This window comes from Dermacentor variabilis, chromosome 2 (genome assembly GCF_050947875.1).
Source record: "Dermacentor variabilis isolate Ectoservices chromosome 2, ASM5094787v1, whole genome shotgun sequence".
NCBI classification, from domain to species: Eukaryota; Metazoa; Arthropoda; class Arachnida; order Ixodida; family Ixodidae; genus Dermacentor; species Dermacentor variabilis.
In genome coordinates, this window is record NC_134569.1 from 76,667,980 (window position 1) to 76,695,075 (window position 27,096).

The window sequence follows — 27,096 nt, forward strand, 5'->3', positions numbered from 1 at the left end:
GCTTTCTGACAGTCACCTTTGAGTCCGAATTATCGGTCAGAGATTGTAAAGGTTCTGTGCAGTCTGTTCGGTCTATTTGGGCTACAGACAACCCATTTAAGCTTCTTTTTTTAACATTTAATGCCTTTAACAACTTGATGTCAAGTCAACTGAGAATCTTGTAATTAAGGAATAAAGGATTGTATCTGTTGCACCATGACAATGACATTAATAAAACAAAGGGACAGCATGTCACCAGTGCACAATAGTAGCACACCAAAAGTTATTTTAAGGCAATTCAAACAAAGTGAGATTGGCCAAACAACAAAATATTATGAATTATTAGAGGCAACAAATTTTCCTTAAGGCAAGGCACAGTTGTTTAACGACTGGAAATTACTGTGAAGAAAAGATTTCCAGGCATTCGCTTGAAAACTGGTTCGTCTGTGCAACCACCACCACAGTTCTAATGCAGCAAAATCCTTCTGAGTAACTGCCACTTGCATAGACGTTTCTTGCTTTAAATTGCAACTACTGCAATGAAGGAAGTGGCACTTTTCCTTTGGAGCAGTTTTGGGAGCAGGAAAAATCACAGTTCGAAGAAGAAATATATGCTTCTGGAGCAGTAACTTGCAGCTCTGGTGCAAAGAGGAAGCTCCATATGCAGTTAATGAATAAAGACACTGTACGAGTTAGTACTTTTTGAGAAACTATTCTGTGTTATACTGAGATGGCAACCTTTTTTTCTTCAACTTGCTGTTCCATTTTCTTATTATTATACAAAAATATGAAGATAAATGCAAGTTTAAACCAAATTCACCGTTAATTCTGCATTTCAAAGAAGCGTGTTCCTTGCAAACTGTCATTAGACAGTTTTAGTTTAATGTTAGTGTAATGGCGGGGCTAAGGGAAATAGCGTTACCATTCCGCAAACGAACTTTGCAGAAAGCAAGTTTTAGTATACAGTCACTGACTAATTTTCTGAGTCTCGAACAGTCCAAACAATTCGCCAAAAGAGAGAGAGGGGGAGGGAGAGGCTTAGAGTGGCTTATAAAAATCTCTAATAATGTCTCGTTTCGTACTACGCTTGGAAGCCATCAGATTTCCTTCAATTTGCACAAGAGTGCCGTCGTCTCCATATACACTCGGCAAGAGTGTCACCTCATTGATGATGTCCGTTAGTGGATCTCCGCTGGTTTACGTAAATTACGTAAATCACGCAATGACGTAAACATTAAATCTGAGAAATAGCACGCATACACTAAACAGTATGGGTCGTTTACCGCTCTGCACATGCACATTTCAATCCCGCTATTCCGCGCTGAACACACTAGACTAAAACTGCATATTGGCTTTGTTATTTCTTTCACCTGCTATAGCGTTGTATCTGCTAAACTCATGTCCACAAGTCGATACATACAGCTGCCCAATTCAAGGACACCAATTTTTGTAAATGCGAAAGCATTATATGTCCCATGAGCCAGAAAAGGCAGCGTTGTCTGCAACGAGTGGCAGGAAAAGTCATTATCAGCGTGGGTTAAGTTAAGAATGGTACAAATTAGAGCAAAGTGGATTGAGGTAAGAGCTTTAAGGTGAGAAGCTAGAGAAGCTGTTTTTGCATTCAAATCACTAAGGATACTTAAGTGACTGTCAATCCTTGGTTGTCCTCGCAGGCATGGATCATAGATGGGCTATTGTCTGTTGTGTAGCTTGTGTGTCTGTGCTTGCATCCTTGTCCCATTATTGGATTCTTTAGTGCATGTCTAAGCTTGCCTAGTTGTCAGTCGAGCTTGCCCGTCAAGCAGTTGCGCCCTCACCAGTTGTGCATCACCACATTTAAAATAATTAGTTCAAAACTACACACAGCAGGTATAGAACATTAATGGAAAACATGTAGATACCACTAATGAATCGTAAAGCGACTGCAAATATCCAACACTTGTAATAGCGAGAAATCATGTGCCATGGAAGTGCACACAATGACAAACAGGCGTCAATAAGTGCAAAAAGTGCATTTCAGCCAACTAACTGAAGTATCAGTCCTAATTTCATTATGCCCATCATTGATCGATTTGTCGCAGCTGCTTTGATTATTCCAACTTCCTCATGGTACTGCCGCATTCTTCATAGACACTGGCGGATCCAGAAAGGAAAGGAGGTCCTGGGCCCTGCCTGAGATATGCTCATACTTCAGCACTGCCGAAGTGGAACATGTTTTATTTTATTCCATTTTTTCTGCTCCAATATTCAGAGCAAGTGTGTGTTGGCACAGGAGTGGCACAATACATGCAATAAGTGACACTTTGGCACAGCATGTAGCAGCATTTTCTTCACGGTGCAGTTTAGTGCAATTGGCGTAGCACTTCCATGACTGCTATTGTCACTCATAGGTAGAATTTTGAATATTCACACACCCATACTTTTCACCTAGTGGACCCACAGCTTCTATTGGAATTAAAGGAGTGATTGATCGAACAGCAGTAATGCATTTGTTACACTCAAAGGACTACAGTCACTGCCCTTCTGCAGCTTCTAATTAAATATAAATAGCGGTCACACAGAAGTTCCTGCAGTTACCGACTCTTGTCTTCAGTTCAACCCAGAAAATATTTGCACACAGTCTACATTTTGCAGGCCATTAGAAAGTCGCACAGCATAATCTAGCTCATATGTAGTGATGCATGAACTTTAACTAAAATGGAGAACTTGAAAGCACATGCTACAACTTTTTTTTTTTTTTTTTTTTTTGTTCCTGAAAGGGCAAATTTCGTCCTGTATCCATCAGGATATGGTGGAGATTGACATAAAAAAAGGATGTCCCCTCCTATGACACAATAAAAAAGAAGACTGCACAATTTAAGCAAGGGCAGACAAGTATTGAATATGGCTCATGTTACGACAGGACAGCCGAATTCAGGATGCTAGAACAAGTGACCTGTATGAAAACGTGATGGCAGATGGTCAGCTCAACATCTGGAAAATTGTGGAGCTGACGAGAACATTGAAAATCGCAGTACAGTGCATCCTTACAAGTCAACTCGATATGCACAAGGTTCTGCAAGGTGCAAGCAATCAAGACTGCTTACTCGTGAGCAAAGTGCATGCTGCGCACATCCAAAGACAACCTGGAGACACTTTCCAACCACTTTGTGCCCTTATCACACAGTATGTGACCACTCATGAGACGGGTGTGCACCCATGCCACCCAGAAAGTAAATTGCAGTCAGAACTATGAAAACATTTTTTTCCAGTGAAAAAAAAAAAAAAAAAAAAAAGGAGCGCGAACTGTTTCTTTCACGGAAGCTGGTACGGTGATGGTTGCGATCGCATTCCTGCGGCTTTTCTCTGATTCAATGCATGCCATACTCATTGAATCTTGCCCCGTAAAACTTTTCGTTAAGACAAAAAAGAAAAAAAAAAAAACCATTCCCAAGGGGTTTAAGATTTTGCTATTTGTAAATGCCTAAAGGGCTAAGCGCTTAGAAAAGCCCCAATCTGAAAAGCAGACATACCCAATGAGTCCAGCGCAAGAGGCAATGTTGGTATCTGAATGGTCACTGTCAACAGCAATCGAAGAGATAAAGTTTATAATATGTGGCACGTGGGGCAGCAGCAGTTGAACATCAGCTGTCAAGAGAGAGAGGAAAAAGTGTTCTATGAATAACACCACAAGGTTTATCAAGACCAAACACATCACAGATGCTAATGTGAAAGAGTAAACATTCGTTAATTCAATCTTGACAGTACTGACAGATTGGATGAATAAGCCAGCGGATTGAATTAAAAAAGAAGCAGAGAAAACATGCAAACACACCACTGTTTTATTTAGCAGTACACTCAAATTTCGTTGTAGTGAAGTTGAAGGGGGAGCTGAAATTAGTTTTATACATTACTGCCCTTAACTGCAATACGACGTGTCCAACAGGGTGCACAACTTTAAATATGCAAGAAGGAAGGCTGCTTCATGGCCCACTGTATCACTAAACAGCCACATCCGCCAGAAAAATTTAGTGAAGATCTTCCGCTTATTCAATGCACACAATGCCCCTTTTATTCTCCGCTAGCTCTTGTGGGAAAAAAAGACTATGATGCTCATTTGTTTCGAATGTCGCAAGAGACCTCCTTTTCATTGACGCATTGCAAAACACAATGGTGTTGCTTTCACGGTCTTTAGAGGTGAAATAACAGCAACCTTGGCCCACCAAACACATTCATCGCAGTCCATGGTGTATTCATTGTCACTCTTGTTGCTTCATCCGGTGACAGTGGTCACAATATTGTTGTCGGACGGTTCCTCCATCATCACTATGTCAAAGCTCACATAATAGCAGAACGATTCACTGGGCCACAGCAATACTGGTGTCACTCAGCACATTCCACAATGCTTCAACTTCCTGTGCAATGTCATTTTCTTCTGCAGCGACAGCTTCAGTAGACTCGGTGCTAGCAGAGTCACGCATAGTCACTTCGCAGCAAGCTTGCCGAAAGCTCCCGGCTATTCTGTTTATGGACTTATCCACGTGGCTTGCAGAACCTGAATTTCCATGTACAAGTTGATTTTTTGCACTGCAATCGTGTCAAGGAATCGCGATGAATCAAGCACTAGTGGTAGCCTTCATTCAACATTATGATTCCTCAATCAAGTGGTAGAATTAATGAGGTACAGTTCAGTGGTAGAAAAAGTTTGATGTTGCGTAACTTGGCACTCATCTGGTGGGCTGTGCTGTGTCAAGGCTGGGGCACACTTTGCAGCTCTGCTTCAAGAACTGGCATTTGAAAAATATCCGCAAGTATATTGTGCATCATCTGTGCTTTGCAGCTGGAGACATACTGCTTCTCCTTAAAACATTGAAGTGACATAGTTTTGCCTACAACAAGCCAGCACCTTCTCAGAGCCATCCATGTATTCACAAAGAAAAGCATAGCAACTGTTTATTGTGCTTGCCTCTGTGGCATAGCTATATTTTGAGGGCTAGTGCTTTGCTTCGCAACATCTGGAAAAGCAGCCCAGCCACATCGGCATTGAAAACATCCTTTCTCCAGGTATTTCACAAGCAAGAGCCCAACAGTTTCTTCAACCCAAGCCACTACAGCCTCTTCGTCGGCGAACTGACGGTCCCAAACTACGTTCTTCCAATGATGTCATGTTGCTCCTTAAGATTCTGTAACCAGCTAGCATTGGCAACGAAGTTGTCACACTCTCTAATGCAAGAGAAATGCCTTGCCTTTCTCTGCAGGCCGGCTCCACTTAGTAGCACATTCGCAGCTGTGGTGTTAAAAAAGTAATTTGCATATGGCATCCCAGAATGTTTTGAACACAGCAGCTTGCATGTTTTTCCAGCTTCCCCATACAACACAGGATGCAGTATTTGTGAGCGCTGCACAGCTTGCCAGAATAGTGAACAATGTGCTGACTGCGATGTCAAAGTCTTGTGCAACAGGAGACTTCTTCGCAGCTGATGTGACAGCCTTTAAATAGCAGCCTTCTGTTTTAATGTAATAACTTTTGCTTCCGTATTCCACTTTGTTAGTTCATAATATTGGGAAAGTGGCAACACGTTGAAATACGACCAGAGACCACACTGTGCAGTGAAGTCTGTTGCCATTGAGAAGCTCGTGGCACACAACACAACACAGTACACCAACTGCATGGCAGCAGATTGGGCCAATCCACTGGATCCACCACTCTCATGTGGCCCCCCCAGAGTGAGCGAAGAACTTGGGCGCACAGCCACTGCTTACAAACTAAATGTGAGGTGCGTGGTTGTGAGAAGAGAAAGAATAGTGTTGCTCAACAGTGTATCCAACAAAGGTGTTTTGAACTGTACCGCCAAAAGAATGTTGAAACCCGTGAAAAGAGAAATACTCTGCCCGCAATACTCAGGTATTACAAGTTTGGGAGATGAAGTTTAAAGATGAATCTCTATGAAAATTTCAAGGAGAACTACAGTTACTTCGTTTTATCCATTACTTACTGATATCCTGCATTGTTAAAACGAGGTTCAAGTGTATTTATCCAAATCTGATGTGCATCTCATCAAACAAAGGAATGTAGCATGCTTCTAATTGTCACAATAAAGAAAAGATTTAGCTTGACAGAATGCAAATTTATTTACACTTAATATCCATCATCGTCGTTCGTACACGGCTCTTTTTATGACTGTCTACAGGCCACATGTTCTCTGTGTAGTCCATTGCCTCTGATATTCCGCCTGTCCTAACGACTCTCCAATCGCAAACGGGATGATGGCCCATGTACTAAACACTCCACTAGTTCGTCCCATGACGCGCGGAAAACTTTGTTATACTGAAAACATGTGACACAACTCCACTGCCGCTATCTTAGGATATAAAATAACTTATTTATTTATTTAAATAAATATTTTTAAGAAGCTTTCATAATTTAAGCCTCAGAACGGCGTGATGACTGTCTCTGACGGCAGGCAGTTGCCATCTCTGCAAACAGGGTTTTGGTTTCATATCACGTAGCAACATGAAGGCAATTCTTTAAAGGGACACTAAAGGTTACCAGAAACTCAAGTTAAAGTGGTAGAGCAATGTTCTAGAACGTCTAAGGCGTCAATATAATCGCGAACAGAGCTTTAGTAACCGAGAAATTGAGGTAAATGCATGACACGATTTGAGACCCCCCAGCGACATTCCGGTACTAGCCCGATGACGAAAGGTCTCCTCATAATTTGTGTTACTAATTCTCAACTACTCGTATTAAAAATATCATTTCATTCGATTATAAGCCGGAAAAAATGCTACTTGTCTACGTCTATTCGATTCTAGGAAAAAATAACATTTTGACGTTACCCTTCAGTAATATGGGTGTTCGAAAGGTTTCGTTTTCGCTCGACTCTGCGCCGCGCACGCTTTGGAGTTTCAGTAGTTTCGTTATCGCGTCGTGCTGTGAGGGTTCTGCTCGCGAAACTTTCATTTGGAACAAGCAGCGAGAATGCCACGTCCATGTGATGTCGTGGGAAGCCCTCGTTGCTTTCCCGCTCCGGAGAGCCGGTGTCGAGGCCGCCGTCGTAGTACGCAACGACGCCGGCAGTGCGAGCCCTCAGAAGCAGGTCGCGCTCGTCGGTGCTCAAATCGCTGAAGTTGAGCCCACCATCGCGAGCCAATCTGTCGGTGTCAGGGTCCATTGCGACGAGCGTCGAAGTTAGCGTCATAGAATGAAGTACCAGCTTATGGGCGTCTTGCGCTGGAGTGTGAGGTATAGTAGCGGCGCCTGGTGGCGGTGCGGGAAACGACATCTGGGTCGTGCCAGCTTGGGTCGTATTGAGCCCTGGCTGTGGCGAAGCACGTTTCTAGGCCGAGTTTTGCGTCGATTCGCACATTTTTATGCCCTGTTGCGAGTGCGAAAAGGCTCGTCGCTTCTCATAGACCCCGCCGACCACGCTGCGAGCTCGCCGCAGCCTATAGTTTAACGAAAACAGACTCTCCGTGTGCCGTGGGACGTAATGTGGGACGTAATTCGTTTCTCCTTCCGCTAGCCACCATACTCCCGCTTTCGCTCTGCTGTCGGCTCTGTCTTGGCTCTGTTTCTGGCCGCGCGTTTGCGTTTTGCGCAGAAAAGCCGTAGCGCCGTCTGCGGACGCCGTTCTACGCACCGATGGCCCAACGTCACTATGAGACCATGATGTCAGTACTCCTCGATCGGAGGGCGGGCGATTTGAACTGCGCTAGAGGTACGCGGACGCTTCAGAACGCATTTTCTCTTAAAATAAGTCTCTCCTTGGCACGAAACAAGCGTTTCGAGGTTTCTGGGATGGTATTTCAACAGTCCACGTTGACTTAATAGTAACCTTTAGTGTCCCTTTAAAGCAATTTTGTAGAATGACAGGCGCAAACTAGAAACACTATGAAAATTCATGGTGAGCCATCGTTTTGCTTGAAAATCCGCTGAAGGCAAACTGAAAATCAGTGTTCAGGTAATAATGTATATATGATGAATTTACTATTCTTGGATTGTAGCGGGAAGTGACACACACACACAGACTACAAGCAGGCAGGATGAGCGCTCATCCTGCCTGCTTGTAGTCTGTGTGTGTGTGTCACTTCACGCTACAATCCAAGAATATGCTACTGTATCAACTCGCCTAACTTTCTATCCTTTTGCATTTACTGTCCCCTAGCGTGCTGCTGAAACTGACACTGCTGCCCCTGTGATCACCAACAAAGTTGTGCATGGCCATGCCGAGCATTTAAACTTGACCTGTCCAGCAAGGTCGAATTTCAGGACGGATATGAAATTTTTGATCCATTGAAATATATGGGCACTGGCTAGGACCCTTGCGCCTGGATCAAATTAAATGCAGAATCACACCATGTCAATTAACAGAAATGTGTGTAGTAGTAAACTATTAAATGTAAGCTTGATTGGTGGCCTACCGTCATTTCTAAGCTAGGGAAAAAAAAAATGAAGCAATGTAAGATGGGTGGTGAATCCGAAACAAAATATCAGCACCAGCTTCACTTGATATCATGAAACGCTTGGCTGGGACTTGTTAGTTGCTTACTTAAAACGAAAGGTTACACTACACTAGTAAATCAGGCTAGACCTCGAAACTTTCACATAGTCAAGGTTGAACTGAAAAGAAAGCAATGCAGGAATGCAACTGCTTGGCCACTCACTCTGGTGGCACATGCACAAATGTGGGAGCTCCCATACAGTGAATTTACATTTTCTTCCCTCACGCTATCTTTTTTCTTCTTTCTCTTCCTTTCTTTTTTTTTTGCTGTATTTTACTTCTGTTTGCTAACACTGTTCACATTTTCCTTCTTCAGAGCGTGATCAGCAAGGGGTGAGAGGGCAGTGTTCCCAAAGGCCTGAGAGACAATGGACAGCCTCCCAGGTGTGCCTGATTGGGGTGACAAACTGTTCAACACTATTACAGTCAAACCTCAACGTACCAAACACTGATATATAGAATTTATGTGTATATCGAACGATTTTACATCATCTGGAAGTCGCATGCAACAGGATTGGAAGTGAAATCGATATATCGAACTCTGCCATCCCAGCCACATACGCTCCGTTGACAGACCGCGAGCTTTCCAACAACACTCTCGAAGATAGCGGTGGCACGATGGGCGTTCCCGACTGCCACGCACTATAGCTGCACACAGCAATTGTGCCGAACGAGCCACTTGAACGTAGTGGCGTATGCATGTGGCAGCTTGACTAGTTCAACGTCAAAAACGCGCTACATTTGCCATACTAACTCCTCTTCAAGGCTGCCCTTGAGGAGGAGTTAGTATGGCAAATGTAGTGTCCGGCGCCTGCTGCACCTCGCAAGGAATGGCGGTTTGATGCCACAAAGACGCGCGACAATGCACATTCGCTGGGCTCACTCATTGGCGCCTTGGCTGACGCCACTTCATGCTTTATTATTGACAGTGTTTCAATATGCTTCGATTGACAGAGGCGGAGGTTGCAGTGGAAGTAGCGGCCACACGAAGGCACTGTCAAGGTTGATCTTGCAAGCGCTGACATTGCCCTGCTCCCAACTTCAACTGAAGCTGTACCTGCTTTGGCCCTTCTACGCCACCACTGCGGCTGAATAGAAGGCACTGGCCTATCACTCATGGATTGTTTAGACTATGTTGAAGACGCCATGGTGAAGCATGCGGCTGCCAATAGGAAGCAGGCTACACTGTTGCAGTACTTTTAGCCAAAGAAATAAATACTTTGTTTGAAACTTCAGAGTATTTACTGTGCCGCGATTGGTTCACTGATTGATTTGTACAAGTCTTGCACATATATTTTGCGTGATTTTATATACTGACTTCTGGCTACATCAAACTATTTTGCGACCACCGCATTATTCGATATATAGAGGTTTAACTGTAAATTCAACTTGCTTTTATTTTCCAACAATCATTTGCTTCTATACACACCAAAATTGAGAAACAAAATGCAAGCTATTCAACTAGAGAAAGGAACTGATGACAGACTGTACAAAGCAATTCTGCATGTCTTTCCAAGGATAGAGGCTTCCAGTGTGTAAGTGTGGCTATACAATTTGAAGCAGCATGCAGATGCTTACCATTCGGAGAATTCTGGTCTCCCTTGAGTCCTTGAACAATGCCGGTGTAAGCTTCCAAGCAGCCTTCCCGCAACTCATTCAGGTATTCTACCATCTCATAGTCATGCTGCACAGATAACAAGCATAAAGAAAGTAAAAGTTCTGCAGAAAAGCAACTCATTCAGGTATTCTACCATCTCATAGTCATGCTGCACAGATAACAAGCATAAAGAAAGTAAAAGTTCTGCAGAAAAGGTACTGTGTTATCAACTTCCAGTACGAGTGCCATTTGGTCAAACCAGGGGTTCTCAAACTAGGTTTCGGGAACGGCATCTTAGGGTTTCGCAAGTGGTCAGAATGAATCCAACCCCATTCCTTTTTCCCCATCCACATCTGCAATTTATCGATTTAGAGAAGAAAAAAATGTGCATTGCATTTTGAATTTAATGAAGCCATTGAATGCCACACCCACACTTCAGTCGTCAGGGAGCTGCGTGAAACCCACAGCAGCCACACTGGGCACATTTAATTTGCGCTCATGAGCAGGAATGAACTTCGAAGTTCGGAAAGCTGAGAGCCACTTCCGAATTTAGCAGCGTCTGCCTGGTCAACTCTTGTTGCCCGTAGATGATAATATTGGTTGTTTAATTGGCATATTGTAACAGACATGCGGGGCGCATTCACATATTGTTTAGGATTCAGGCACATTGGAGTCAGCACAGCAGTTCTGAGTGAGTCCGATTTGCCACCACATCGCGTTGGATTTGCAATAGAAGCACAAGACAATTGTTTTGATGTGCAAGAGCAGCATGGCTGCACGTCGGATGATGCAGACGTTTAGGCTTATCGTTGTGCTCGGTATTATTCTGCAGAACGAGCGAGTTCTGACGTTTGTAAGGAATTGACAATTTTGTGCAACCGACAGTTCGCTCGTGTGAAGACCCAGTTTATGGCAGAGTGCCTAGAGCAGTAGCCATATGGTCGGCAGGTGCTGCATGTCGTGGGAAAAAAAGGAATGTGGTGGCAGTTTATTTTGGTTAGGCGTCCCCTTTTCTAGAGACATGCCAGCACATCAGCACTCACAGTATTGAGAGTGCAGCAGAGGGAGAGGGTTTCTGCAGTGTGTTCAATGGGGCTGGTTGGTTCATCTTTAGAACAAAAACAGGAACAGCGCTACACAGGACGAGCGAGTAAAGAGCTCTGTCCTGTGCTCTTTACCCGCTCAACCTGTGTTGAGCTGTTCCTGTTTTTTATTCTAAAGGGTTTGTGCAGCACTCTGGAAAACCTGACAGGTTTCCCCAAGGCCAGAATGTCTGAGAACCCCTAGGTTAAACAAAACCCATATAGTACAGACCACATGCATCCACAACTTCAGGGGTCAAAGAGCGGCTACATAAGTGGGTGCAGTGAGACTCTGCAAAGGCACCGGAGATTAGTGCGATGCCCAAATCAACAGGCTACAATGTAACAGTGCAACATCGTAATACTGTCAGCACAATCCAAAGCAAATCCAATCTAGAGTATCTCATACTGGAGAATTGCAGCATGTTAAACAAGCTGAATAGGACATGGAAATGCTGCTTTTGAATGCTGCGACTTGCTCCTGGGATTTGTACATTCATGAATTATGCAATACTTAGGAGCTGTCAGCACTGATAGCAGCATCGGTTGCTTGAAAATTGAGCATTTCATAAACATTCAGGCAATACTCATTCATACCAAGTCAAATTGGATTTGAATCAGGTACAAATCCCGCAAATTGTTAGACATCACACGATACTTTCCACAGGCATTCTTTCCAAACCCGCTTAGCTGAACTAAAGTGCAGACATTGTTTTTTTTTTATATATATATACAGTCGATAACCTATAATTCGGACTCCACGGGGAACGTAAATAAGTCTGAACTACCGGATGTCCGAAAAAATGAATTTATCCAAAAAAAGATCATTTTATTTACATTTTAATGCCCCTGTGCAAGGAATAAGTGGTCGATTCATTGCTTCACACACTTCCGCTTATGTGGAACCAAGTGCGCCTGTATTTCTGCCAGTTTTGTGCTGCCGCTGTACGCCGATACAAGGACTGCAAAGGCTCGAGTGAGATCTGCATGTGAAAGCTCTGGAGCACACAGCACATCATCATCATCCAAGTTAGAGTCGCTGTTTGACTTTGGAGAACTTGCTCAATTATTTCATCATTGTTCAGTTCATCACAACCGTGCTGTCGACGTCTGCACAGTCTTCAAATGTAACGGCAGCAGAAATCCGCACACCGCAGCCTAACAGGTCATCAGTGATGTCCACATTACAGCTCATTGTGGTAGGTGGCAGTTGAAGCTCTTCAGTTGCGGAGTCTGGCTCATTCGGACTGCAAGGGCACCTTTGGTACCACTTGATGCGGCCTGTCGATAAGTTCATGAGAAAGACTTCTTGGAGCCAGCACAGCGTTGTCTGGAACGCAAGCTAAACAAAAAAGCACAGAATGGCAGTACGCTGTCCGAAAGGCAAACTCAACAAACAGAATGGCGAGAGCAGGCCTTGCGCAGGGTTGCAAGAATAGCCAGAATAGGATGTGCCGATCACGATGTTGATGTAACCTATAATTCATGCAATGCCTCCAAGATTGGCATTTGCAGTTAAATCTCTGAGGCCATACTTAATGTCTCATCGAGGTTGCCAGAGAGGATAATGACGGCAGAGTCGGCGTACGCTACAGGTATGGACGAAGTCTGGATAATCGAATGTAGAGCTGGTGGCTGTCTGAAATATCGGTAGTTTTTACACATTAAGTCTAAGTTGGCGGTGCCGCAAAGCTGTCCGAATTACCGAGCATGTCTGGATTATCAGTGTCCGATTTATCAGTCGGCAACTGTATTACATACACAAATACAGAAACCAACTAAGGACAATAAAGGGACTGGCAACTGGCCAGAATGTGTTGCGAGACATTGATGGAAATGAAATGGCCATGAATTATAGTGATAGATTCCAGCACAGTGTTTGCGATTTAAGTAATTGCAATTTTACATTGGCAAAGAAACTCTCAAAGACCAGTAAGTGGCGAGACCTGGTGGTGAAATCTTGGTACTTCGGACGTGTTCTACGAGATTATTGTATGTAAGTCGACTGCTATTAATTACAGCATGTTTATTGCTTAAAACTGCAGTTGGCATATTATTAGACACTCGCACATTATTCTATGCACTGGAAACCAAAAATGCACGCATGGCTGCGGCGACATGCCGCATCCCATATCACATGCAAAGGAGTCATTTTGTTTTCGATCTGATTGGTTTCGTTTGACTGGTTAAATACAAAAGCAGTTGGACAGGAAACCATAAAAACACGCAACTACCGTATTTATTCGCGTATAACCCGCACCAAAATGTGAAAAAACGCGTTTAAAAAGTGGGGGTGCGGGTTATCTGCGAATTTTTTCCTTGGGGGGGGGGGGGGGGGGTAGGCTTCACCGCAATGTGCGGCGGCCTCCCCGTGTAGTCCGCCATCCCCATCGTCATCGACGCTTGTCAAGCCGATGAAGGGCCAACGAAAGGCCAGCATTGTTGAGCCTCGCGTTAGGCGCTGTTTAGTGTACTTACCCCAGTTTGCACTGTTTGCCTGCTTTGTTTTGGCATCATGAGTGCGACTCGACGGCAGTGTTTCACAGCGAAAGAGAAGCTAAAGATTATAGCCGCTGCCGAAGAAATCGGCAACAGAGCCGCTGCAAGACAGCATGACGTCGACGAGTCGTGCATTCGCGACTGGAGGAAGAAAAAAGAGAGTCTCGAAGCAACGAACCGGAACAGGCGAGCGTTTCGGGGTCCGAAGACTGGCGCGTACCCCCACCTCGAGACGCAGCTTGCAAAGTTCATTGAGGAGCAAAGAAGTCGTGGCCACGCTGTTTCGACTGAGATGGCGCAAATGGAAGCCCTGAAGTTGGCCCGGGAATTGAACATTCCACGTGAGTTTCGTGCAAGCCGTGGATGGCTTCAGCGCTTCATGCGAAGACATGGATTTTCTATGCGGCGGCGAACAACCATGTGCCAGCGGCTTCCTGAAGCCTACGAGGAAAAGTTGTTGAACTTTCAACGATATGTGATCGCACTTCGGAAGGAGCACAGCTATTTGCTGTCTCAGGTGGGAAATGCTGATCAAACACCTGTGTACTTTGAGATGCCGATGGACACGACCATGGAAAAAAAGGGCTCCAAATCAGTCAGCGTGCTGACCGGCGGAAATGCCAAGCTGCGCTGCACAGTCATGCTATGCGCTTTGGCTGACGGCACGAAACTGCGCCCGTATGTGATTTTCAAACGCAAGACGCTACCTAGCATTCCACTGCCCCCAGGAATCGTTGTGCGTGCGGAAGAAAATTCGTGGATGAAGAGTGGCCTAGTCGGTGACTGGCTTCGAGTAATCTGGGAGCGAAGACCAGGTGCCTTGCTGGCACGCCGGTCGATGCTCGTACTAGATTCCTTCAGAGGCCACTGCACTGATGCGGTGAAGGCTCGCCTTGCCGAGACCAGCACCGACCTCGTCATAATACCTGGCGGCATGACGTCCATGCTACAGCCACTCGACGTGTGCCTGAACAAGCCGTTCAAGGCACACGTGAAGCGGCTGTATGCCCAGTGGATGGCCGACGGCATTTACGCCCTCACACCGACGGGACGCGTGCGAAGGCCTGATATTCCATTGCTGTGCCAGTGGATCGTGGATGCGTGGAAAGCGATACCGGCCGATTTGGTGCGCAAAAGCTTTAAAAAATGTGCGATCAGTAATAGTCTGGATGGTTCCGAGGACGACTACGTCTTTGAGAGTGGCGATGAAGCCTCGGATGGCAGTAGTGAGAGCGGCGACGATTAAGAATCTGATAACCAGTGACGTGGTGGCGGTCGTTTGAATAAATTTTCTGAAAACGAAATGATCACTGAGTGTGAGTTGCATCTTTCTAGCGCTCATTTTTTTTTTTTCAGGTAAACGTGCGGGTTATACGCGAGTTTTTTTTTTTTTTTCCCGCAGAGTTCAAAGTTAGGGGTGCGGGTTATACGCAGGGGCGGGTTATACGCGGGTAAATACGGTATTATCGCGGAAATCGTACAACGTTTTGGAAAACATGAATCGCAGGAACATGACTTGATAAACAAAATTATACTTTGACGTAATAGCTCTGCGAAAACCAGTCAGTTGGAGAGAATGTGGGTGCATGTCTAAAATTATACTTTGTTACAGCATGGCCACACTTGTCGTCTGCCTCCCACTAATGCCAGCATACAATCGTTATCACGCTCACCTATCACCGATCTCAGCATGCATCTAGTCAGCGACTACATCCTTAATGCAGACCGAAAAATTATAATAAAAATGTTCCAGAGCGTTTTCTGCATTGGTACTTCATGATTACAGTGAAATTCGTTACTACGAACACCACATTAACAAACTTTTCAGAAATCCCCTGCTGACTTATATGTTTCAATGTAGACATATTTCAGTACTATGAACTTCTCAATAACAATCATTCAGTTTCCCTGTGACGTTCACAACACCTCAGTATTACGAACTAATATACTGAAATCTGGGGATTCTTAGATTTCCCTGTATCCTTCATAGCAGCCGAAACAGTAGGCTAGCAGATGACAAGGTGGAGAGAGTGGATGTCACAGTGCATCAGTTTGCAAAACCCGAGACTGTGCCCGAGAAAAAAGCGGGTGAGCAGAGGCGACAACACATCGGGTTTTGCGAGCATCTGCTTCACCGATAATAGTGTCGCCTAGCAATGGAGGCACGTCTCTTCCTTTCACGCTTCTTTCTGCGGCCATACTAGCTACACGCGCGGTGATGTAACCTTGTATTCACGAGATTCTACACGGTCACACTTTGCCCTTTCCAGACAGTGTGGCTTATGAGCTTTGACAGTTCAGGCGTCCACCTTGAGCGAGACACTTGCGGTGTTCATGGCAAGAAATGTAAAAAACAAACAAAAAGCAAGAAACATTGCGCTTTGGAGACGAAATAGAGCTAGCTTTTTGTGGGTAATTTTCTCGCCATCAGCGTCTGTTTTGTATATGTCACTCTTATTATATGGTACTTCGGTGGTGCGTGGCAGCAGAATCTATGGAAAATAGCAACAACACATGCCGAGAGCCAACAGCAACGCCTTCGTGGATAGCTCATATGGTCACAGCTTAGGAAGTGATAGATTGACGAGTGGAATGGTTAATTTTGGGGCTTTCACTATAACCCTATTTCAGAATAACAAGCAATTTACCCCGGTCCCCTGAAGTTTGTTATATTGAGATTTCACTGTAGACACTGACCGATAAGCTTTCCATTGCATAAAAAAAAAGAATGGGTACAATGAAAATTGCTTTTCAGACCTTTTAAATGCTGTATGACAGGGATGGTAGTTATCCCCAAATCAAATTCCCTAAAGCTTAGTTGCATAAAACTGACTGAAGCCAATACCTAAAGAGAAAACTGCACTGCAAAAACAATTCTTGCTTACCTTGTCAACATAGGCCACAGAGGCTTGAGCCAATGTTTGAAGCACAATGTCCAGGAACTTCTTGAACTCTGGTCCAATGGCCAGGGCAATATCACCAAAAACTGACAGGATCTGAGGCTTCACCGAGCGATGTACATTATTGTTCTGGAAACAAAATGCCAGTGCACACTTTATAATTACTGTCATGGCTGTAACATTGTTTTCATTTGAGCGTGAGTAGAACAAAAGGTTCTATTAAGCTTAGCTTCACATTTACTGGATTATAAGAGTTTTTTTTTTCATTAATTTCGTTGCTTGAACTCTACCTTCACGCTACACTCCAGTAGCAACAAAAAGTGACAATTTTAGGGCACATACAGTAAAACCTCGTTAATTCAACCCTCGTTAATTTGGAAAATCGAACTCATCTTTCGGTCCCAGCAGACTTATACATTATTTAATGCAATGAAATTGTCTTCAATTCGGACATATTTGGTCCCACACCGTTTAATTTGGACAACACTCAGGGTTTGGTGGGCGCCGGAGCACCGCAAGAAAGCAAAAATGGTGTGAGCACCCATTGAAACAAAGTGGCGGAGTTCACATCGCCACAGTCATCAGGGGAAATCGCACGTGAATGACAGCAACGCCAGAATGCATCAAGCCTATTTGTGCCTCTAAAGCCTTTATTCTTGCGTTTATCGCCACACATAGCACCGCGTTGGCCACATGCCCTCATGACTGCGTAGTCGCCATCCATCATCGCATCAATGGTGACGGCGGTTTCATCCGCGGCGGTTGCAGCAAACGGTGGTTTTGCTTTGACTCAGTGCTTGCGTTGGTCGCGCGCCTTCAGATCAGCAAGGTCACCGTCCACAATCAGGCCAATAGCGGCTGGGGTTTCGTGCACAGCGGTTGTGGCAAACAGTATTTTCGTTTTGACATGGTTTCGAGGATAAAAGCACTGGCTACATCGCAATGGTCGGCGATGAACCCATTGGCAAAAAAATTAATAAATAATAGGGATATGCACGCGGTAGTAAAAAGCCTGTCTCAGATGAAGACATGTGCCAGGACGGCACCGTAAAAGAAGTCGCAAGGCCTTCGCCACTGTGAACGCTAAACAGCCACGAGATGACCAGAATTGTAGCTTCCACAATGGTAGACACCCGAATAAACATAGGCTTACCATCTCAAAACACTTTTATTTAATGAATGAATAGGTAAATCCTGTTTCTATTTTGCATAAAAGCAGTGTGGAAGCTGCAATCTGCCTCTTTCATGGTGCGACAGCGCATGCGCCCTGCCCTAGCGGATTAGTCTCAAAACGTTTTGGAAGGATCACGCGTGTGGCCGCGCGCCGTAAAGTCCCCTGAAAGGAAAAAAAAAAGCGCTTGGCCACGCGCTGCTGCAAACACTCAAGCTGTGTACCGCGTTGAAACTGTACTGGTAGCTCGGAATCAGTGCGGTGCCAAAAACGTGCGCAGTGTAAGACTGCAACTCCATTTTAAGAGAAAGCGGCCAGGGCATCGTCCAAGTTGTCCGGACTGCACCGTGAGCCAGGTAGTTGCCGCCTTTCATGAATGGCTCACTAATTTAACGAAAAACCTGTGCGTTACACTTGGGAGATATTTAAGTATATCACATTGCTGACGAAGTCTTTTTGCAGCGTCGGTCCTAACTTGCTGGTGGTGGTAGCGCGTTCTTGACTGCACGTACTTGTAAGGTGCGGCAACACTGGGTCGATACGAGACCGACAAGACGCTCACTCCAATGATTGACGGACTATTGCGCGTCACTGAAACCTTTTATCATGCCAGTTCAACAACGACGCAACCGAAAAGCACGAGTTGTACTGCGACAAGCTTTCTTGTCGAAGGCACCGGCAAAACCAGCGCGCCGACCATTGTTCGACCGAACCGTGCACGATCGGTTGTCGAACCGAACACGATAGCGACAGTGTCTTCGCTTGTATATATAATTAATCATGCTCAAAATGAGTCAAGCACGCCTCCCAAGTTGAAATGCACAAGTTTTAACCCTCTCAAGCTGTGCCCACGAAATTTGAACAAATGTCGGTCCTGTTCCGCAAAGGTTAACCTGGCGCCATCGAGTTCGTGCACTCGCTACCAGCGGACCTGAACTGAAATGTAAGCAGTTAGGTCGAACGAAACTGATATTACAGTTCAATTCTGGATTTAGCGATTTGAGATCAGCTACACTTCACTTCGCACGGCGCGTACACAATAAGCGGTAGGTGGCAACACAGCGCTGGGCCAATATCTGTACGTCACCGTACTTGTAGGCTGTCGGCCGCATTCGCTACGTATGTGGGTGGACCTGTACGTGTTGCTTTGCCAACACATTTTTCAATTTCATAGATGCCCTGTTTGCCTCTGCGGGAAGAGGCGAACAAGAGACTGTGTATTCGGTACACAGTAGCATAAAAACAACCGCCTCGCTAATTTATAACAACGCCGTGTGAGCAATGGCATCTGCGCGTTTCCGTGAGAGAACAAAATGGCCTACAAATGAGCACTTATGCGAGCACAGTTTTCCCTAATAATGCTCTACGGCACCCTAAAGCCTCGCTCATTTATACCAACGCCGTGTGAGCGATGGCATCTGCGCGTTTTCGTGAGAGAACAACATGGCCTACAAATGAGCACTTATATGAGCACAGTTTTCTCTAATAATGCTCTACGGCACCCTAAAACTGTATGGTGGAGTTAAAGAAAAGCGAGAATCAGTTAATTAAGGGAGGATGAGAGGATCAGAAATAACTTTTTTTTTTCTTGACAGAAAGGGCTGAAATTTGGCACACACACTGCCCATTGCAATAAATAGACAACTCAAATTTAATTAGGATACCTTCATTAGTTTTTGTTTTATGAGAATTTATAAGTTCCTTGCTTGTGGAAAGCCTGGCACAGTAACAAAACGCAATATGGAGCTGGAAATACTTTGCATGTTTGCCCAAATGTCTAACCTACATCAAGACAGTGTTCTATTTATTTTTTTTTTTTAGCGCGCTGATAATTTTTTGCTCAACATGCACATGACTGAGCTTCACTGCATGGAGCCATGTAGTTATAGTGAAATAATTAAATAATGGAAAGATAAAAGAAACATTTCAAGACTGTCTTTAAGTACAGCACAGATTGTGGATCGCAGCAAAACAAACTGGACCAAAATCGGTCTAGCCATTGTTGTGCTATGCTTTCCACGAGCGAGGTGATTGACAAAAAAAAATGCAATTAAAGAACTGGCTGCAAAGTTTTAAAAGCACTGCTGACCAAAGCTGACCAAGTATTTCTGAATTATCCGTCAGCGACTGTTTGGTTGGACCCATGGCTATGACAATGAACTGTGTTTCACATATGTGTTCATCTTTGCCACGGATACAGTCAACAAGCGATTTTCCGGACATGACCAATAATGCGAACGCCTTCACAGCAGCAATGCGTACCCCCCATAGAACAAATGTATAAGGACATCCAAGATTTCAGACCCTGCAACTCATCACAGTCCAATTTTCCCCGACTTTTTGCCATGGCCACTGGTGCGAAACATTAATCAAAGCTACCACCATTTTGATGATTTTACAGCCTCAATCCAGTGCTCTCACACGCCGATTTGCTGGCAGCCGTAGCCACCACGAGAACGCTAGGCCTAACTGCTGTGACGTTTGTTACCAAGCTTCCTTCCTCCTGTTCAGTGCCGTATTTTTAATTGAAAGAATTCACTGCTGTCAGAATTGGCATTGACTGCACCTTAGCCATTGCTGCTGATCGCTTCAAAGCGCAGAAAGCATGGTCAGGATTAAGCGTTGCATAATGCCAATTCCCAAAAAGTCAGGTTCAATGCAATGCAGCAATGTTACGTGGTCAAGCATAGGCAGTGTACTACAGTGAAGCACACCAAGAGTGGAAAGGCGCCACTGTCACAGGATACAGTATCTATATACAGTCGAACCCGACTATATTGAACCCGTTTATATTAAATTATTCTATATATAGAACAATTTCTGGGCACGGTATAGTTACAATGAGTATATATAGCAAAAATTATGTTTACATCGAACAAAAATAGCAGCGACTCCCGATATACCGAACGTCGAGCGGCTGAAAAGTTCCCCCTGAAGTTGGCTTTCCCTCGTGGTTGCGGGAAAACCCGACAGCGCGGCTCCATCCAACCGCTCTCCCTACCGTGACCGTGCTGCTTCGGACAAGCCATCGACACCCCCCTGCAAAAAATGATCCTGGCCCGCCCGCAGCGCTTGCTCAGACAGCCAATCAGAGGCTCTTGTGCCCTCGTCGTGCAAAATGGCGAAAGTGCAAGTAGTCTCAGTGCTTTCCAGATCCATTGTGCATGTGCCTAGTGGGCCTTCTCCCGTACGTAGTGTTGCCGTGATAAAGCGGCAGAATTTGCCTTTCGTCATGAAGTTCGAAATCATAACTTGGGTCGAACGCGGTGAGAAGTCGGATGTGTCCCCGCAGCGTGAATGATTCCGAGGAACTCTCAGGACGATCTTGAAGAATAAGTGGGAAATTGGGGCTGAAGCGGCCAGCCAAACTCTCGCCCCGGTGCCCGTGGCACCCGACACGTACGCATGGCCATGTACGAGTGGTTCATACGAAATTGCTTCAGCCATGCCGGCTTCCGCATGCTCGGCGATGACTGTAAATTCTGGTGAATACGACGCAGCCGTTGCCAGTGTTGTGGAAACTTGGAGCGAGCTGATAGAATTTCCGGAAGCTGTTGACGAATCAACAGTGGACGAGTTTGTGAGTGCAAATGATAGTGTCGCGACCACGGGAGAGCCCGAAAACGAAGACTACATTGCCGACATCGTACTGAGCACAAGCAAAAGTGGGCACAATGAGGAAATCAACGACGATCCTTTGCCTACATTTTCCCAAGTGATTGGTGCGCTCGCACTAGTCCGGTGCTTCTGCGCAAATGCGGAAGGTTGCGGCCCCAGCTTCTCCCAATTACTTAGACAATGCCGAAAAGTGCGTGCGTCGCAGGCAGGGAAATTGCCTAAGCAGAAAGCTAGTTTCATCAATAAAGTGATTTTATAAATGGTATGTACTTTTATGACATCCAATTATTCAGCAGGCTTATATCGAATTATGCTCTATATCGAACTGATCGGCGTTTTCTTGTGAGTTCAATATAGCCAGATTCGACTGTATATTCCTCAATTTATACACGCATGCACCCTCGGTCTCCTCTCATAGTAAGAGTACCAATAGACCTTATAAGTGCACTGGCAGGCCTTTAGAGCTATTTCAAACGCGCCTGTGGCGATTTGAGCCCTTGGGGACATTAAAAGGCATGCATTCATTTTTTTCAGACTGCCAGATTTTTCTGACGTTTTCCCAGCCACTAAGGAGTCCGAAAAACCGGATGTATTTTACTGAACCAAGGAATGCTTTCTGCTGACGCACCTGTTTGTGTGTGTGTACTTCCAACAAACCTAAACTTTCTTCTTCGCCGAGCCTCGGTGACAACATGGCTGCACTGCTGCATTTTAATGTAGATACCCACAAGCAATTTTTCAAACTAAATATATGCAAAACATGCAAAGAAAAGAGAAAAAATAAGAAGGGAGGGAGGGAGCTGCAATTTAACAGGTGCCAACAAAGACAGATTTTGTGACGAAAGAAATCCTATGTGACAAAAATGCTTGCTAAATTTTTAAAGTACAAGAGCAAACAACCCAGTCCCTATCTACAACAAAGCTTATATCAGCAGTACATTCCTGAAATGACAAAGAGAAAAGAAGAAAAAAGAAAAGCTTCGACACACTCACCCCTAAGTTTTCCAGCAGCATTGTCATGACGTCGTCACAGAAGGGGAGGACCTGAGATCCCAAAGCCCTGCAGATGTCGCCTGTCAGACCCACAGCAGCTGAGCACACCTATAAACATTGAAAAGATGACGGAACACAGGTTTCAATCAAAACCCATAACACAGGGCCATGCAGAAAATGAAACACATTTCTTCCAACAACAGTGAACTCTTAGCACACTACCTGGTATTCTGCATGGTTCTTGAGACCAATGGCCAGAAAAGGCCGGAAGGCTTCCATGTACTTGACAAACTTGTCGCCTAGAACTGCATTGTCAAAAAAAAAAAAAAGGAACAATGTGCAGGGTGCATGAATGCAGGACTGTTTGGTCCAGAAACTAGTGCCATCTGCAACAATGAGAACCCTATTTATTTATTTTATTTATGTATTACTTATTTATTTTATTTATCTATCATCTATGTCAAATTAAAAGCCCAATGATGACAGCATTTGGTTGTTCTGATGCTATTCTTTTTTTCATCTCCTTGTTTTCAATCGATCACGACAGAACCATTTCACACTTGCAACGTTAGAAGCTACCCAAATCTAATTTCACAACAGGAAACTGTAAACAACAGTTGAACTTTACTTGCAGTAACTTGTTATGGCATGTAGCTTCACTCATCTAATCTACAGATTTAAACTGGCCCAAAGGAACTTTTCCTGCCACCACAAAATTCGCAAGCTGTTCACGTTATGAATTAAGAGAGGTACCTTTACGTGAATTAATAAAGTGCTCTGAATCATCCAAGTGATCCAGCTAGGTAAGCTAGTGGCATTTGGCAAGGCTTTCACACCCTGCTGAAATGGCTCCCATAGAGTTCGCTCCAAACATGCCCTGATACCTTAGAAATTAATGCACATGTCAAATTAAAAGCCGAATGATGACAGCATTTGGTTGTTCTGGTGCTATTCTTTTTTTCATCTCCTTGTTTTCAATCGATCATGACAAAACCATGTCACATTTGTAACGTTAGAAGCTACCCAAATCTTTAATTTCAGAGTACAATTTAGAAAGTGAAGAATGCTTGAGTGGTATTGCCACTTCAATTAAATTTTTTTATCACTGGTTGGGTTTCAGCCTTAAACATTGGATAAGCCTTGCCTCTTCCAGAATGAGGCACACCCCTCTCTCACCTTTTCTCCCCTATCCAAGCAAGAGGTTATTTATTATGCCCGATTTTTTGGTAAGACAGCCACAGTATGGCCTACAACCACTTCACAAAGCTGATTAAACCATGCCTTAGTGGCTTGTGTTAGCACTGACCGCCACTTCCAATTTGCACAATGTAACGAGCAAGCCTACTCAACATCTTCAAAGCCAAACTCCACTTTATGTGCATTTTGAATTGTTTGCATCAAAAGGTGATATATACAAGGAGTTTCTGTAAACTCAACAGGCTTCGTTTTCTGAACACTTTCTTTTCGCATGCCCCTTAGGGTCAGTAAAGGAAGCCAGCAAGACTGGCAAGGCAGAGGATGCAGCGAGCAGCAGTGGAAGATGACGCCACAAGAGCTACGTGGCCAGTAGTACCTTCAACAAGAGTGGAGGCAGCCATGAGCGCATCCTCCTGCACACCTCCGCCTGCACGGCCACTGCTCGAACTGAACATTTGCAGCAGGGCCGCAACCACGGCATCAGATATCTTTGGAGCATCCTCCAGGGTCATCTTGCGCAGCACACTCTGCAATGTGGCGCACAGAAGCGACTGTAGGTCGTTGTACTGAGCCCGGTCAGAGCTGCTCTGGATATGGCCTTCCAAAGCCAGCACGTGCTGCAGCCGCTCCAGGATGATCATGGTAGTACGCTGCACCCACACGTAGCAATCACGCGGAGAGTTTTTCACGAGCTCCATTAGAGCCTCATACGCCGCACTTCGGAGATTCGCCTGGCCCCCGTCTGCCCTGCAAGGCGAGGCCGCATTCATCTGTGTCAGTCCACACATATTCCAGCTTTGAGCATAGCAAGTGGCCCATTTCAACTCCAAGTGTGCAATAAATATATATATGTATATATTACTTTTCATGTTTGATCCCCATAGAAAAAGTTTTTTCATATCCCAAAGTGCTATCATTCCAAGGCTATTTAAAGCAAGTTTTAACTCCATTAGTGAGAAGAGAGGGATAATAGACCCCCAAACACACACACACACATGCACACACGCACACGTGTAGCAAGCAATACATACCTTTCTGTCGTCTCCAGGAGCTTTGATACTATAACTTCAAAGTATTCTGACAGGCAGTAAGTTTCTGGCTCTGATCCGTCACCAGGGGTGTCTGCAGCTTCAAAGGCCGCTTCAGCCAAGCTGTTGAACGCCTGCAGTCAAGAAATTCGACCTTACACAGTGCACTCCACTTATAACCATATCAAGAACAAAAAATCCGATTGTTATAACCGATTATCGCTATACCTGAACTGCCGTAAAAAACGAAGAAAAGAAAAAGCTGCCGAACATGCCTTCGTAGCTCCAAAACCAAATCTGCTACTTGCAATAAAGAATGGAACGCTTATAAATATCTAAACAGCGTGTCAAGCGTTAGGCGGGCTGAAGTAGTCGGAAATCTGCACTTGCTTACGTGGAAGTTTCAGGCTCACAACCACAGTGTGCCTCGCGTCCGGCAGCTGCACGAACACTGGCGGCTATAATTTAGCTTACATGAAATCAACGAGCAACTCTATCGACAACAGTGCACTTTGCATGAACATTGGGGTCAGTTTCAATGTCAATCACATCGCCTCTGTTGCAAAACGCCGCTGTCTGTCACGACAATGATCACCCCATCGGAGAACCTTCGCAGAACGAGGCAGCGTTATCTGCACTCAGAAACTCCTCAATCAAAGCACCACCTATTTTATCGCCCATAGCGAAGTACTCCCAGAGTTCGGCAATGTCAGCAGCTGCCACCGTGTTAGCATGTGTTGGCTTCACACATGGGGTTTTGCCCATGCACACAAAGCCCGCCGTTTCCATTCATCGGCATGGCCACAGGTTCTAGCCTTCATGATCGTGGTGCTCACGGCTGTCAGAATCGTCGATATCATCGACTGCGTGAGCTGGTACTTTGAGTCTTATAAAATTTGCAGCTTCGTCTCAAGTGACACAGCTTTGCGCATTTTTGTGGCACCTACTGCTGCTTCCGCGGCACATTTCTGCGCTCACTGAGGAAGAGAGGGAGATAGTAGAAAGGGAGCACAGGCACGGTTCGCTTCTGGCTCTATTTTTTATTTTCCCTCTGAATGCCCACCAGCGACATGGACGCGAAGTAGCTGGCGCCATCTTGTGGCACGCTGCACCAACTTGCGATGCTCTCCGTGGCTTTCGCAATAGGCGTGCTGGCGGGATGCGCTGAGTGTTAATAGAAACAAACTCACATAGGCAAACTTTTCGCCTCGTCTCGGTTAAGCGGAACTTGGCAAAGGAAATTTCACGATTATTCTGTATGTAAAGTGCTGCCCAAAAGGCAGCATTTCGATTGTTATATCCGATATGCAGTGAATAAAACGTTATGTTTTTTTTCTCATAGCCCTAGTGCATAAGTTTATACTCTGAAGTGAACTCAGCGTTATAACCGATATATCCTTATAAGTGGACTGCACTGTATGCCCGACATCAGAGTAACACCCAGTCTTGAAATGCCAGCCAGCGCTGATGGCAAACACTAATGTAGCAGACTAGTTCGGAACATGAGTACTGGAACAAAACAATACAAGGAAACAATGGCAGAAGCAACAAACTTGACCTAAGCTGCATCACATACAGCACCCCACTTTCAGAGAGACAGTGCTCTTACATTGGAGTCAGAGCAGACAGTAGGAGTCAAATATTATCAAAATTCGCATTTGTGGTGCTGCACATCAGCAATAGTCCACTTTTATGATGCATCAGCGATACTTGTGGCTATATATCACACACTGACAGTGACTGCAATGAGCTTTACAGCTGGCCACCTTCATCATCAGCATCGGCTGTACAACACGTAGAAAATTTGCACGTTGAATGGGCAAACTGGAGAAATGGCATGTATGGAGTAATCACTGCCACTCAAGAACTCTCAGAGAAGTCCCACAGCAGCAAGTTTGCATTTAAGTATTGAATTTTGATGACTCTCATAGTTTATAAAGATAGATGACGAATGAGTTCCAATGCTTTAAAAGGCTCCACTAGAAGGTGCCAACAATGCGATAACATGCAGTCAAACGAACGAGGCTAACCTCTATCTATGTGCAAAAATCAAATAAACTGGTATGACATTGGCCGACCACAAAGACTGGGCATGCATTACACATGAGTGAGCACAGTACATTGTGCATGACTTAGACATTAATAACATTGACATTGTTAACTTCACTGAACAACATTGTGTGTACGTCTATGATAGATCTTGCCATAAAAATCTCTCGACACCTCAATTCCTCCAACTTTCTGAAATATGACTTTGCAAAATGCAAAAATGAAATGCTAACGGGAATGAATAAAGAACATGTATTACAATTAAACGCTTCTAATTGGAACATGTGATCATTGTGTAAGGAGGTACTGAAAGTGCTCTAGCCGCAAACCTAAGCTGTCGCGAAACACCCACATCATAGCATGATGAATGTGAAACGAAAAATGCTTCTGGTTCTCTATTATTTTAGTCATAGTCAACTTGCAGAAAAATCTATATCAAACTTCTGCACCCCTGCAAGCACTGTACCCCTGGCAAGTGCGCTTCTGACAGAGACATGTCA

The 27,096-nt window shown here is 44.8% G+C and overlaps 1 protein-coding gene across 1 annotated transcript in view; it reads right to left on the reverse strand.

The window, feature by feature from the left end:
* Positions 1-27,096, reverse strand: part of Fs(2)Ket (Importin subunit beta Fs(2)Ket) — an 82,965-nt gene that overhangs the window by 12,904 nt on the left and 42,965 nt on the right. Inside the window, exons 11-17 of the mRNA XM_075681017.1 lie at positions 24,551-24,681; positions 23,896-24,266; positions 22,545-22,627; positions 22,323-22,430; positions 16,526-16,669; positions 10,041-10,146; positions 3,492-3,606 (exon numbers count right to left, since the gene is read on the reverse strand). Of these exons, the coding sequence (XP_075537132.1) occupies positions 3,492-3,606; positions 10,041-10,146; positions 16,526-16,669; positions 22,323-22,430; positions 22,545-22,627; positions 23,896-24,266; positions 24,551-24,681 (1,058 nt within the window). The remainder of the gene's footprint in view (positions 1-3,491; positions 3,607-10,040; positions 10,147-16,525; positions 16,670-22,322; positions 22,431-22,544; positions 22,628-23,895; positions 24,267-24,550; positions 24,682-27,096) is intronic.